Source organism: Vespa crabro, chromosome 2, assembly GCF_910589235.1.
Source record: "Vespa crabro chromosome 2, iyVesCrab1.2, whole genome shotgun sequence".
Lineage (NCBI taxonomy): Eukaryota > Metazoa > Arthropoda > Insecta > Hymenoptera > Vespidae > Vespa > Vespa crabro.
In genome coordinates this window covers 9,616,448-9,632,754 of record NC_060956.1, presented here as the reverse complement: position 1 = coordinate 9,632,754, position 16,307 = coordinate 9,616,448, and the positions used below count along the sequence as shown (strand labels likewise).

Below are 16,307 nucleotides of genomic sequence, written 5' to 3'. Positions count from 1 at the left end.
TTTTATGGAAAAAATGCTTAGAATAAAGTTACACCATTTCAAAGAGTACATCTGACAATGGAAAGAATTTTTTCTTAAGGTCATTTTTTACAAGATTTTAAAATCATTTTATTTTTAAATGAAACCTTATGATTTTTCTTACATGGATTAATTCGCAGCTCTTCATATTAAATAAAAAAGTATTAAGTTGTGCATAATTAGTTCGTGGAATTTTAAGAAAATGTCTAATTATTCAACTATAGTCGTTTTTTTCTTTTTTTATTTTTTTTTTTTTTTTATTGAAACTAGAAGAAGAAGTTGGAAGATGAATTATTCTAGATGTATTACATATTTATTATCATTTTTTTTTTCACAGATGAAATAATACATATGCTTGTGCATATAATTTACTAATTTACTTTATAAATACTGTTTTATAGCAAAAAAATTGTGGAGTACCATTAAAAAAAAATATCGACAAACTGAAATCTATAAATAAACTTGAGAAAGAATTCTTTCTATCGACAGATGAATCCATTGAAATAGTATAACTTTATTCTGAGCATTGTTTCTATAAAAAAAACCATAAATAACAGATATTTAGGTATTCCATTCAGATATTTAAATACCGCACCCAGTACATGTTATATTATATTGTTCGTGAAAAATTATACATTAAATATATACAAGATAGAGGAAATTCTATAATTTTGCAAGAGGTCTTGTTAATAATGATAGTTACAAAAATCTTACAAACATCTTTTATAATCAGATCTTTCATCTGATAGTTTGGCATTATCATATTCTATCAATTTATGGCTTTAATTTATCGAGAAAAAATGCGCTTAATTCATTGACAACACTTAGAGCTTCTATAGATTATCGTTGGCGCTGATGTCAGATTAACAACGAAGATAAAAAATGTTTAGAAGCCCATTATCTAAAATTATATAAGATTCTTTCTTATGATAGAATAAGATAAAGAAGAATATTTGTTAATAACTACATAATCAGTAGATAAACCTACTGAACTAGAGAATTACCTAGTAGAGAATATAAACATTATTAGTAAAAGAGTAATGTATTACATGTGTACAATTGATAAAATATATAATCACGTAGTCACATAATTATGTAATAAAATATTAAAAATAATTTTATATATTAAATTATATCTTAGAATTATGTTATACACATTTTTTCGTTAGAAGTTAATTTTAATTTTTAATTCAGACACTCGAGTTGAAAGGATTCCCTTTAATTGTTCTAACCTTATCTGACTTCGTATGGTGCAAGTTTCCATGATGCGTGTCACAATATTTACATATTAATGAAAAGGGAATATGTACCGAGTGAATAATTTGTTTCCTCTATTTTTATGTATCATTAAAAATGAACAATCTTGGCCTGAGTTTAATTCTAAAAATGGGATGTCTTTGCGCCAAGGAAACTATTACTGTAAATACGAAAAAGTATACAGTTCGCGAACATCTGGGAGAAGGGCAAGTTAAAATATTTAAAAATTTGTTATTGCATAAATTTAAGTCTTTTGTGTATGTACTTTGCACCGCAATATCATGAATGTAAATTTTACGTATAATTTCTTTATATGTTCCTGTGTTTATATACGATATAATTAAATAATATAATTATATGTAACTTCAGAATTAGATTGGCAAGAGTATTTTCTGTCTTGAATTAAAGCAAAAATAATATTATATTAGAATGTGTATTTAAATTACAGTGGATTTAGTACAGTACTTTTAGTAGAAGATAATATAACACATAGAAAATATGCAATTAAAAAGATTGTTTGTCATGGGCCTGAAGACCAGCACATAGCAGTAAAAGAAATAGAATATCATAGTCTTGTAAAGCATCCAAATGTTATAGAATGTATTGATTCCACACACAAAGGAACAGCAGATCCAGTTGTAAATGCAACTAGTGAAGTACTACTTGTACTACCTTATTATTATGTGAGTTTATATTATTTATTAAAAATATATCACTATATATTTATTATAAGTTATTATTTTTTTAACTTATCCACAGAGAGGTACACTAGCACACGAATTAGAAAGACGAGCTAAAAATAATGATTATATGAATCCCATAGATATTTTAAATATCTTTTTACAAATATGCGAAGGTGTAAAAGCTTTTCACGAGGCAAAGCCAAATCCTCTTGCACATAGGGATCTAAAGACAGCAAATATAGTCTTGAATGATCAAGATATACCTGTTATAATGGATTTAGGTAAAGAAAAGTAAAAGGAAATGAAAATCAAGAATGAAATTGTTATAATGTTGACCAATAATATAATATTTTAGGATCTGTAGCACCAGCAAGAGTTAAAGTTTGTGGTAATCAAGCAGCTCAAACATTGCAAGATATAGCAGCTGAAAGATGTTCAATGCCCTATAGAGCACCAGAGCTATTCAATGTTGAAAGCTATTGTATGATTGATGAACGAACAGATATTTGGGTAAATGTTTAGTTATGTATCTAAGTAATTAACTTATTTATCACCAAAAAATGAGTAATCTATTCATTTTAATTTGTTTTAGTCTTTGGGTTGTATTCTATATGCTTTATGTTACTTCAAGTCTCCTTTTGACACCGTTTATGAAAGAGGAGATAGTGTGGCACTTGCTGTTATAAGTGCGAATATTACATTTCCAGAAGAAGCACCTTATAATGAAGTATGTGTGTAAACATTTTTATATATGATATAATAATTTAGTACAATTTATAATTACATAAAATTTTACTTTTTAGGATATGCAAAATTTAATTCTCTCCATGTTAAAAGTTAATCCAATGGAGCGGCCTTATATATATAGTGTAATAGAAAGTGTGCATGATACTATAGCAAAATTTGAAGGTAGAGTGTAATTTTAGGGTTAACAAATTAGATATATTTCTGCTTTAAGTTTATACAAAAAAAATAGATTTTTTGTTACAAGTTCAAAAATTTTGAATGATGAATAAAGTGAATAGAGCAGTGATAGATTTTTATACACTGAACGGAATGAAATATAATTTTCATAAATAAGTTATCAATACACTCATGGATAAATTACGCTAAAACTATGTCCAATGAGTAAAATTGTAAAGATTCAAACGTCCAGAATATATTAATATGCATTTATAGTGCTTTTATAAAACTGTTAAATAATGAACAAATGACTTTCATATTACATTTTTATAAATGATCAGAGACTATGTAATTATATAGGAACTATTTAAGAAATTATCCTTATCTGGATATTACTATAAGACTAAATCTTATTCAGAGGTAGTATTTCCTTAACAGAAACGTTAATTAAACAAATGATAAATCGTATGTTATTTCTTTAGTTTGCTATAAAAATAAAAAGATATTATGAATATATTAATTAATATATAATATAGTTTTATAATTAATACATATATGTTTTTAATATACATGTAATTGAGTATAAAATGAATTTCTTTTAAATGCAAATGCTTTAATACATGATACATTAAAAATACTTGTGTGATTAAATTTTATTTTTTGTAAAAATTTTTTTTTATCAACGTTAAAAATCTTTTATAAAGAAAAAATCAATAAGAAACAAATAATAACTTATATAAGTACTATTGAGGTTTTTAAGGTTGTTTACCAGCTCTGGTTTTTTAATTGTTTATGCCATTAATGAGAACAGTACATCATGAATAATTCTTGACCGATTTTAATGAAAAAAATCTCATTTTAAAGACGAAGGTTTAATTTTCGACATTGTTCTGGCAAAGTTTTGAAAAAACTTTATTTTCTTCGAAAAAAACGTGTTAAAAAATAGATCTCATTTTCAAGTCAATAAGCTTTATATCGATCCCGATTACATGGTCTATAAGAAGGATCGTACGATATGACGTTAATGTCATGACTAGTTACGTCATAACCATTTAAGTGTTACCAATCTCATCAGAAATATATAAAAAATATTGTTTATACATATTTGACATATTTAACATTATGTAATAAAATGTATATATAGCGATATTCATGCATTTAATACCATCGTTATTACAATGATTTTCGATAAAACCAAGCAAGATTCAAAGTTACACATACACGAAATGGCGTGAAATTTATTTGAATGCCGGCGTGTGGTAGCGTTGCTGTAGAGAGAGAAAGAGAGAAGGAAGAAACAGTTTAAACTAATTTTTGTAGAAGCAAGTATTGGCAAGCATACATTGAAGAAAGAAATTATTTTTTTTGCTTTCTCTCGAGTTGGAGAGTTCCGTTAAACATCTGTTGTACATTTGTACTTGTTGATATTAATTGTATTTCGTAAGTAATCCTATTTAATTCTGTTTCTATTTTTCGTCAAGGTTTCCTAACCTTTCTTATGTGACCGATAAATCGGCTTGGGGATCATACTATTAATCAAAATAATCAACCAACTTTCATTGGTTCATTGCCGTTTATTTCGTTCATGTTTTGATTATACTGATGATTATCATGTTGATAGTTTGACTATCATATGTTATTTTATCTGCAACATACGATACGTGCAAATATGATTAACCTGTATCCGTCAGGCAGTATACTGGTTGGAAGTTCAGTTATTTAATTCGTATATGTGTATAAGACAGTATATACATTGTTTGAATTTTAATAATATTGATATAGTTGATGAATAGTGAGGAAAATTGGGAGATCAAAATGTTTGCAAATTGTTTTGCATAAACCTTAATAAGTCACCGAAAGATATTTTATCTATGCTCATAGATTTATATATATATATATATATATATATATATATATATATATATATATATAAATGTTATCTATGAAATTGATATTATATATTGAAATATTTATATCAATAAATATTTGTTCTATCAAAAGTATTGCTCATTAGTAAACTATAATTTCAACATTGAACATTAAATTTTGATATATTTTATATTTTCTGTATAAGATTATATTATAATCAATTATATATGTATATATGTATATGTATATATGTATATATATATATATATATATATATATATATATATATAAATATTTCAATATATAATATCAATTTCATAGATAAGATTTGTTTCCTTATAGCATCTAGATTGATTTATATTTGGAGAACAAATAGGAAGAATAATAATTCAATAGAAATAATAATAAATTAAATAGAAGTTTACAATATATATAATTAAATAAAATATAATATCTTTATTTTTTTTTTATCTTTATATGTATTCTAATAAAGTATTTTTTCATTAAAACAAACCATAATCATAAATATCAAAATAAAAAAAAAGAAAACAAACTTATTAAGTAATTAGAATGTCATTCTTTTTACGTTTTCTTCTTTATTTTTTCTTCGAAACGAACGTATTTACGTAAATGTCTTTATGATTCTATATTTTCTTAATGTATGTATTTATTTATAACTCTAAAACGATATATATACTTAGACGGATTTTGGCGGATCGTTTGAAACGGTGGAAAAGTAAATATAAATATTACCAACTGATAATAACAAATTGATAGAACAATCATACTAATTCGTTTGCATAATTTTTCTGCTTCAATATTTCTAACTTCCTTAATTTTTAAGAATATAGAATTAAAATATTCTTTAAAATAAGATTGTGTTAACTTATATCTTTCGATAATATTTATAAAAACCTTCGAAATATTACTTTTAAAATATTTCATTATTTTATGGTCATTAAGTTGTCAATCAATTATTTTACATAATTTTTTTTCTTTTTTTCATACAATGTGAAACAAAATTTCATCTTTGGTGAACAAATTTTTTAATCGTTAACGTAATAATTCAGTATATATTTTACGAATAAAATGTTTTTCTCTTTGGTCTTTTGGCACTTTTTCATAGAAAACATTAATTATGTTATTTTCGATTTGGAATCTCGCATAATGTTCAGAATCAATTGAATTTAAACTGACCAAAGAAAGAATAAACATGAAATAAATTCGGTTATATTTAACAAAGAAAGAAAAATTAATTTTTGATCATTATAAACGATCTTTACGTAAAAATAAAAGCATAGAAGAAAACATATAATATTTATTTTATCTTATAATATACGTATATTCTGCATGGATATGACATCTTATATCAGAAATAATTTATTTTATAACTAAATAATACATTTTATATTGATAATGTAAATATATAAATATGTAAAAAATAGTGACAAAAAGTAAACAAATATATCAGATGTGTCAAAACCTATTTAAGTACTTAACATATTCACGCTTATTATTTTAGAGGTCAAGGTTTTGATCAAATAAATCGTTTAACTAGACAATGAGATTAATACTTCAGTTATCAAAATATATCCGTTTTTTTTTTCTTTTTTTTTTTTCGATAAATTAGATACAAATTTTCAAAGAAGTGCCTTATATATTTATAAATATTTATATTTATATATATATATATATATATATATATATATATATATATTGTCATACAATAAATACTTAAGTTTCTTCAACAACATAATCTACATATATCCATAAATTTTTTTCGAAGTGTGTTTCATTGAAACACTAGAGGTAATTGTATTGCGATGTATGTACAGGTGTATAATAATATGTTCACGAGTCAAGCATTCAACTCGGTAATAGATGTATAAAATTTTTGCATATTCGAAATTTTTAAATTATATTTTTACACATCACTAATATTATAATTAAATCGTTTGATTAAGCAAGTAATTCTACACGTTACTCTAATTTCGTTAAAAAAGTAGACATTTCTGAAATCAAGCAAATTCTTTATATCTAAATTTTTCGTCATATAATTTCCCGGGGTTTTAAATATTCTGTGTGTGTGTATGTAACAAGGAAAAATAAAATGCGATTTAAGAAATAAATGTCAATTAAAGTGCAGCTAATAGAATTTGGTGTGTTAAGGTAACAATATAATAGATTAGGATTTGAAAATTTACTTTCTAGTTTTAGTAATAATTAACGCCAATTTATATGTTCTTTATATTTGCATTTGAATTCATAGACGAAAAAAATGAAGAAAATAAGGCCAGAGAGTGACTTTTATCGTAAAATTATAATATGTAAAACGAGGTTAAAAAATCGAATTTTTTTCTATATTAAAATTAATAGTCTTACAATATTTAATCTCTTCTCCGAATCATTTTTTCTCCAAGAAGTCGATATTATTTTTTTTTGTTTCTATATTTGTTTTCTTTTTTTTTCGAGCAGATAAAACTACATACAAAGAATACGATCATTCAAGCCTATTTCGATATTATTACATAAAAAATTATTTATTGTGAAAATGAATCTAATCGAATAGATTTTTCTTATTACTTTTGTTTTCTCATATTATATAAAATTATTATTAATACTTTAAAATGAAAGGATTTGATTTTTTGTTCTTCCTCTCTCTAAATAAGAATATTATCGAACTTTGGAGGGATTTATCGAGTACGTGAAGGAAGTGCTTGTTCGTGAGTCGGAACTTTCCATGAAACTATGTAAATAACTAATATGGAATATACATATAATAGGGAATCCGTAATCGTGATCTTATGTTATGTTTTATGTATGTCGTCTTTTCTTTTTCTTTCTATCTTTATTTCGTAAACATCTCTAACATAGAAGATTAAATCATTTTGACATTTTCTAGACTTTTTTCTGATTATCAAAACGCAAAAAAATTGAAGGATATCTATTGATTGGAAGAATATTTGAGAATAAAAAAATGATCTCGAGAAATCGTGTTTGTGATATCACGAACGAGTACACATTTTTTTAAGTGAAAGCTATTGACTGATGACTGACCGAGTCTCATTAACCCTTCATAACGGTATATGATATTGAAATTACATGTTCATATATATCTATTTTTGAAATTTTTTTTTTTTTTTTTGCTACAAAATTCGTTCTTCGTTCATATTGAAAGATTACGATTTGCTAAATATAAATTATGTTATAAGTTTACGTTACGTTATATATATATATATATAAATATATATTTTTTTTCTTTTTTCTTTTTCTTTTTTCTTTTTCCTTTTTTCTTTTTTCTTTTACAAATAAAAAAGTCAAGTTATAGAGGATTAAAAAGCTATTTGATTCAAAATTATAATGAAAATAAATAATTAAAATGACACGTTACGAGTTATAAAGTTTCAAGGTCTCTTTAAATTTATATTCCACTATTTTTAAAGAATAAATTCCTTTTTGTAAGAAATATTTGAATAGATATACAAAATCGACAAGTAATTAAAAAAAAAAAAAAAAAATAATAAATACAAGATCCACTTCCGATTAATGTGCATTCTTATTATACTTATTTTACATAATCATTAATTTACGTAATCAGCAGGTGTATTCGAACGAAATGTGCATATAAACGATTTACTAAAGGTTTTGAAAGAAAAAAAACAAATATATGAGAAAATACAGGTTGAAAGATATGATCATAAGGTCGAGGTCATTGCCATCTTCTTGCCTGTTTTTATAAAAGAACGATAAGATATTACAGCAGATGCATCGTATGATGTCTTACGGTACTTATATCATAATTATTCACGCAAACACTTTTAACATTGTCACTACTACCAAAAATGAATCTCTTGTGTATAAAGTTGAGCAACTTTCAATTATAACTTTTAACAATGCAAAAAGATATAAGAAAAAAATATCGAATAAATTATCCATTCTAACAGGCCGCTCTGAAAGTTATCCATGAACTTTTTTCAAATTTTATATATGATTACGCGGAAAAATCATGAAACAAGTATTTATACCATTTCTGAATGATTTATATGGAGTCGATAAATTATTATGATGTAGTAAATTATTTTGTTACAAAAAAAATATATGATTTTATTAATCTCTTTCATAGTTATCGATAGATACACGTGTAGAAATTGTATATATAGAATCTATATATACATGAAAAGAAAAACCATCGTATATTTCACATTTTAAATTTTGTCTATAGATATTTATATTGTTATATTGTTATGGATGTACAATCGTTTCGTGCAAGGAGGAAACCATGAAAGAAGAAAAATTTAGAAAAAAATAGAATATGAAGTCTTTCTAGATAATGGAACGTGAAGTAGCGCCGCACATAAAACACGTTTGGTTGAGTTAAAGCGCGACTCACATTCAGTCGGTTATAATCCACCAGCTAAGTTGGACGTTTTATATTCTCTATCGATGTAAGCGAAAATATCAAGAAAAGAACACAGTGAAAGGAAAGGAATAATAAAGTACTAATTACGCTTTGATAGCAAGGTCGAGATTTATAATACTGTTTTTTACGTGAATGTTGTTGCGAATGTTTTTCAAAGAATTTTTTATTTTATTTTATTTTTTTCCTTTCAATATTAATACATCTTATTCTTTTTATTTTTTATTATTTATTCTTGTTTTCGTATTTTCATTAATAAAAATCATATATTTCTTTTATTCTAATAAAATTCTAAAATTCTATATTTTTTTAAATTTAATCTAATCTTTAATCTAATAAAATTCTAAAATTATATATTTCTTTTAATTTACATCTAATGTCAAATGTGTACTGTTAATAATGTAGTAACGTGAATCGGCTTTTTTCTCTTTTATTTATACTTTAGACTTTCAACCGACTCTTTAAATACATTTTGTTCTTTTTTAGTTTATTTTCTCTTTTTTTTCTTATCACTCTTTTTTAAATGCAACTTCTTTAGATTTTGCGAGTGAATTATTACTACATACATCACGATTTTTGTCTATTTATTAAACCTTTCACTTATATGCACTGCTTACGTGTATTTGTGAAATATTCGATATAGCAATTACATATATTGCTGGAAGACATTGAACTTAAGATATTCACTTTGAAGATAAATGTAAGCGTGCTTATGTAATACATGTCTCTTTTTAACATTTATGTTATGGAAATATTTATTTGAACCAATCATTTCGTTTCCGTCTCTTTCCAAAATGAACATAATGCGATAATATGTGAACATGTGAAAGAAACGTGATGTATATATTGTAGACGTTTTTTTATTTTCTTTTTGCATGTTTTTGATCTTTTACCTTTTTGACCATTTACCTACGTAAATAATATTTATACATGAATAAAATGAACTCAATAATTACAAAATCTATTATAAAAGTTTGTTTCATTTTTAAACCTGATTTTTATAGTTAGGAAGTTGCATAATTATAATGATTACTACATTTTGTTGTTATTTTAACTTATGATATCAATGGTCCAATTGATATAATTCCCCAAAAAAATCATAAGAAAGGACTATAAGTATAATAAGAGAGCACAAATCTCGTAGTTTAATTAGATAAAAGAGAGTAGAAAGTTGATTATCCAAAATAATTTGGATTTAAAATGTTTGCAATAAACAAATTTTTGTATAATTGATAAATTAAAAACGTATGATAAGAAAATAGAGAAATTGTTTAATCTGCAATTGTCTGACAAAAAAGAGATTTTAATTGATACAACAATTAAAAGTTCTTACTTTTACTGAATATTTAGAAAATCAACTGTAAAATTTTATACTAAGTATTTAAAAAAAGCGATATTAAATAATGTAACAAAGTTTTCTTGCATAGAAATTAGCGATATGCATATATGTATATATATAGACGTATCTTGGGTTTCTTTTTACATAATGGATGCGTATCGTGCATAAACATTTATGTAAAAATTGATTTATAAAAAATATAAAATTTGTATTACATTTATACAAATTATACAAAAAGCAATTTAAAATATAGAAATTTATGTACTTAAAATATTTTATTTAATAAAAAAAATTAATGTATTGAGAAAAATTTTAAAAAAGTATCTTTTGTTGAAAATATATACATGATTTTTGTGACTAACTAATTAACGACTGTTTTTGTAACCGTGAAACAGTGAGTAAGAAAGTATTAAGATAACTATGTAAAAAATATCTACGTCTATATACATGTCATGCAAAAAAATATCAACTTGTTGCATTTTAGTTTTAATATAATTTAAAATAAATATTACTTTTACGCAAAAATATGAACACTGTAGGTTTGAATTGTTTTATTGGTCCACACGTGGAATGCGGTTTATCAACTTTTTATTCTGCGACGTTTTATTTATGCTTTAAAAAATCAAGATCATTCTTCTCTATCTTTTTAGTTTGAATCAATCGACATTGATTTTCTCTATTTTGAAAATATCAATTCATTTTTTATCTACAAAAAATAATATATAACTTATACAAGTTTGTAAAATCGATTGAAATATTTTTTATATCAGTTAGCATATATAATAAAATCAAAACTTTTTTTTATCTACAGAAATTAATAAGACATGTCGGCAAAAGCAATTCGTGAAGCAACAGGAAAAGATCTCATCAATCGTAAGTTTCCTTCGGGTACGCAAGCTGCAAAATTACGTTTTGCGATCGTCACAGAGAAGACAAATTGGACTGATCTCGTTGTTGATCATCCATGGTTGAAAACGGAGAAATTGGTCGTGAAACCGGATCAGTTGATCAAACGTCGTGGGAAACTAGGTTTGATAAAAGTCAATGTTGATTTAAATACTGTGAAGAAATGGATCGGAGAACGAATGAACAAAGAACAGCAAGTAGGAAAGGCAACAGGAAAACTGAAGACATTTATCATCGAGCCTTTTGTTCCTCACAAACCAGTGAGTTTTATATATTATCTTGAACATTGATTGATCTATCAAATTTTGATTTGAACTTTTTCTTAATATATGATATACTTGTGGATTAATGTCACAGGAAGAGGAATATTATGTGTGCATATATTCTCATCGGAAAGCCGATTCAATATTATTCCATCATGAAGGAGGTGTTGATATCGGGGACGTTGATTCTAAAGCTTTAAAACTAGATATTCCGGTGGACAGTGAATTAGCAGATCGAGACACGCTTATAAATAAATTATTAGTAAACGTGACAGATGAAAAACAAGAGTAAGTGTATTCGATCGTAAATAAATAATAGATGAATAATTTATTTATAAATTACGATCGCAATAATATTTTGATATTTTGTTTCAGAATGGTTGCAACTTTCATAGAAGCTCTCTATACATTTTATGCTAATTTATATTTTACTTATTTAGAAATTAATCCATTAGTAGTAACAAATAATGGAATTTATATATTGGATCTCGCTGCGAAGTTAGATACAGCCGCCGATTTTATATGCAAACCAGATTGGGGCGAAATCGACTATCCACCTCCTTTTGGACGAGATGCATATCCTGAAGAGGCGTACATAGCAGACTTGGATGCTAAATCTGGAGCTAGTCTGAAATTAACTATCTTAAACCCAAGTGGACGTATATGGACAATGGTTGCTGGTGGTGGTCAGTAAAAGCAGTGTCATTTAAGTAATTAATCTGGCTTATTCTAGCCAAATTGTGATTGTCATTGTGAAGTCATTTCCTTTTCTTATTCTTCTCATATGCTGTTAAACTATACTGAAATTTCAAATCTTTTAGGCGCTTCTGTAATATATTCCGATACGATCTGTGATTTGGGTGCAGCTAACGAATTAGCAAATTATGGAGAATATTCAGGTGCGCCTACAGAACAACAAACATATGAATATGCTAAAACTATTTTGAGTCTAATGACAAAAGAAAAGCATCCAGAAGGGAAGGTGTTAATAATTGGTGGAGGAATTGCTAATTTTACAAATGTAGCTGCAACATTTAAAGGAATCGTAACGGCACTTCAAGGATATCAGCCTAAACTCGTAGAATATAATATAAAAATATTCGTAAGAAGAGCAGGGCCTAATTACCAAGAAGGCCTAAGGTAGATACCAATTTGTTATATGATCGACTATTGCTTCGATTATTCAAGCTTATTGAGAAAATTATTTTTGTAGAATTATACGTGAAGTTGGAAGACGTTTAGGTATTCCAGTTCATGTGTTTGGTCCGGAAACGCATATGACAGCTATATGCGCTATGGCTCTAGGAAAAAAACCGATTCCAGATCCAGAGGCTCAAGAATTTTCAACCGCAAATTTCTTGTTACCTTCTGGTCAAGATGTTGGACCTTCTGTTCCTTCAAAAAGTACTTCGTCTACATCTATCACAGAACAAACAAAATTAAAAGCAAGTGATACTGTAGACGGTTTAAAACCGAAACAATTATTTAACAATAAAACTAGAGCTATTATTTGGGGTATGCAAACCAGAGCTGTTCAAACTATGTTAGATTTTGACTTCGTTTGTCGAAGATCAGAACCATCCGTAGCTGCTATGGTATATCCATTCACAGGAGACCATAAACAGAAATTTTATTGGGGTCATAAAGAAGTAAGCTTTCCGAGCTATTTTACCAATGCTATTTTTTAATTATATAATGATTGTTATCTTTTCTAAATAATTTAAGAATATATTTACTTTTTTGTCAGGTTCTTATACCCGTGTACAAACAAATGAAAGATGCGATGACGAAACATAACGATGCAGACGTCATGATAACATTTGCCTCTTTAAGATCCGCATATGATAGTACGGTTGAAACATTACAATTTCCGCAAATTAGAACAATCGCAATTATCGCGGAAGGTATACCTGAAAATATGACTAGGAAAATAATTCTGTTGGCACAACAGAAAAATGTAACAATTATCGGACCAGCTACAGTCGGTGGTGTTAAACCTGGTTGTTTCAAAATTGGCAATACAGGCGGTATGACAGATAATATTCTTCATAGCAAATTGTACAGACCTGGAAGGTAATTTTAATTATTAATATCGTATAATTATATTTTTATCGTGATATAATTAGAACATATTATATATATTATTTTTAGTGTTGCATATGTTTCTCGTTCTGGTGGTATGTCTAATGAATTAAACAATATAATTTCCAAAGCCTCCAACGGTGTTTTGGAAGGTGTTGCAATTGGAGGTGATCGATATCCAGGCACCACATTCATGGATCATATCATGCGTTATCAAAGTAATCCTGATGCTAAACTCATTGTACTTCTTGGTGAAGTTGGTGGCATAGAAGAATATGAAGTGTGCCAAGCTATTAAATCAAGGAAAATCACAAAACCGTTGATCGCTTGGTGTATTGGCACTTGTGCAAGCATGTTTACTTCTGAAGTACAATTTGGTCATGCTGGTTCCATTGCTAACAGTAATGTAGAAACAGCATCGGCCAAAAATGCAGCTTTGAAAACAGCTGGTGCCTATGTTCCTAATAGTTTTGATAATCTTGGTGATCTTATCCAGACCGTTTATCAAGAGCTCGTAAAAGATGGAACGATCGTTCCAGCACCAGAAGTTCCACCACCAACAGTACCTATGGATTATAATTGGGCCAGGGTAAAATAATTCCTTTTTTTATGTTGCGATGAAAAGTCAAGCAATATTTGTTATTTATCTTTTTCATCGAACTTTTCATTAATGTAGGAACTTGGTTTAATACGAAAACCTGCATCATTTATGACATCCATTTGCGATGAACGTGGTCAAGAACTTCTATATGCTGGTATGCCCGTCACAGAAGTTCTGAAACAAAACGTAGGAATCGGTGGTGTTGTTTCTCTTTTGTGGTTCCAACGTTGCTTACCCGCTACTTATTGTAAATTTCTTGAAATGTCGCTCATGTTAACTGCAGATCATGGACCTGCAGTTTCAGGTGCTCACAATACTATTGTATGTGCCAGAGCAGGCAAAGATTTAGTTAGTTCTCTTGTTTCTGGCCTCCTCACTATAGTAAGTAGTAACAATAATTAATAATGAAACAATATAAATGTTCTATAAGCATAATTTATAAAAGATTTTATTCGATACAATAGGGTGATCGTTTTGGTGGAGCTCTGGATGGAGCTGCACGTATGTTCTCTGAAGCCTATGATGCTGGTTTGCATCCTCAAGAATTTGTAAATAATACTCGTAAAAAAGGCAAACTAATAATGGGTATTGGACATCGTATAAAATCTATAAATAATCCAGACATGCGCGTGAAGCTTATAAAAGAATTTGTTTTGGAGAATTTCCCTGCTAAACCATTAGTGGAATATGCATTGGAAGTTGAAAAAATAACAACGAGTAAAAAGCCTAATTTAATTCTTAATGTGGATGGTATTATAGCATGTGCATTTGTTGATATGTTAAGAAATAGTGGAAGTTTCACGAGAGAAGAAGCAGAAGAATATATAGAAATTGGAGCTATAAACAGTCTTTTTGTACTTGGCAGAAGTATAGGTTTTATAGGTAATGCTAATGATCCCTTATTACAACATTAAATTTAATACGTAATACGAGCATTAATTAATTACATAATAATTTTAGGTCATTACATGGATCAGAAGAGATTGAAACAAGGTCTTTATCGCCATCCATGGGACGATATTTCTTATGTATTACCAGAGCAATATAATTGAACTATCTCATCGCATAATAAGATCTCATCATAAAAGGAAAGCAATGAGTCATCAATGCTTGCAACAACAATTGTGCTTTTTATAATTATTTTATTGCTATAGGATCACTGATCCTTGGAATCAATATCACATTCATTTAGATGAAAAATTATTGTCTAATAACATAAAAAGTATTCTGCAGTAGCAGTATGTTATGTCTTAATGAGAATAGCAAGAGATCTTGGTGAACTATACCGAACGATATACGAATATATTTAAGATTATATAAGAAAGTTATAAAGTAAAAGTTGATGGTTATCTGTTGCATTTATAATGTTTTATATATTTAAAAAATTCATAAAACATTCCATAATATGCATTTGTAATTCTAATTAAAAACATATATACACATTTTGTGACATATAATAGTTTCTTTAAATATGTTTATTCATCTATCTGAAACTGCACAAAATGTCTTCTTTAGTTCAATGAACATACGCATCAGTCTATTCATTTTTGATTGTAATAATATCTTTTGTTAGAAAAGTACTAACTTGTATACATTATATGTACAATTATGTGCACAAGATAACAGAGGGTCTTTCGCATTTTATGTATGGAAAAAATAGTAGTAAATATGTGTATAACATTTATGTATGTATTATTCTTTAAGTTTTTAATACCACAAATCCCTGTTAAAAATTATTTTGTTAACAGGTAATCCAAAGTGATTGTTATATGATATATTCTAATATGTTTCAAAAAATTAACACTGTAGAAAGTTCGAAATATTAATAAAAATAAAAGAATAAATTAAACCACCTTATGATTTGATCTATAGTTAGAATATTTATATTCTAAAATAAGAAAAAATGATCTGCATTTATTTTATTACATTGTTACATATGAAACATCCTTTTTCTCATATTATATTCATA

At 26.8% G+C, this 16,307-nt stretch overlaps 2 protein-coding genes across 5 annotated transcripts; both read left to right on the top strand.

The window, feature by feature from the left end:
• The first annotated feature begins 854 nt into the window (after positions 1-854).
• Positions 855-3,375, top strand: LOC124433111 (serine/threonine-protein kinase 16). Of its 2 annotated transcripts, none has more exons than XM_046982719.1 (7): positions 855-1,055; positions 1,213-1,481; positions 1,724-1,958; positions 2,035-2,239; positions 2,314-2,468; positions 2,551-2,685; positions 2,762-3,375. In XM_046982719.1, the coding sequence occupies exons 2-7, from the start codon at positions 1,372-1,374 to the stop codon at positions 2,876-2,878; spliced, it is 957 nt and encodes a 318-aa protein (XP_046838675.1). In that variant the 5' UTR covers positions 855-1,055; positions 1,213-1,371; the 3' UTR covers positions 2,879-3,375. The 2 variants fall into 2 exon arrangements, with proteins under 2 accessions (XP_046838675.1, XP_046838674.1); XM_046982718.1 differs by having other exon boundaries at positions 855-1,113.
• A 660-nt stretch (positions 3,376-4,035) lies between these two features.
• On the top strand, positions 4,036-16,022 carry LOC124433108 (ATP-citrate synthase). 3 transcript variants are annotated; one of them, XM_046982715.1, is made up of 12 exons: positions 8,358-8,515; positions 8,953-9,175; positions 11,298-11,652; positions 11,750-11,943; positions 12,031-12,341; positions 12,477-12,795; positions 12,869-13,304; positions 13,403-13,728; positions 13,807-14,326; positions 14,414-14,719; positions 14,803-15,220; positions 15,299-16,022. In XM_046982715.1, the coding sequence occupies exons 3-12, from the start codon at positions 11,311-11,313 to the stop codon at positions 15,388-15,390; spliced, it is 3,264 nt and encodes a 1,087-aa protein (XP_046838671.1). In that variant the 5' UTR covers positions 8,358-8,515; positions 8,953-9,175; positions 11,298-11,310; the 3' UTR covers positions 15,391-16,022. The 3 variants fall into 3 exon arrangements, with proteins under 3 accessions (XP_046838669.1, XP_046838671.1, XP_046838670.1); XM_046982714.1 differs by having other exon boundaries at positions 8,953-9,251; XM_046982713.1 differs by lacking the exons at positions 8,358-8,515; positions 8,953-9,175 and adding an exon at positions 4,036-4,301.
• Positions 16,023-16,307: the final 285 nt, after the last annotated feature.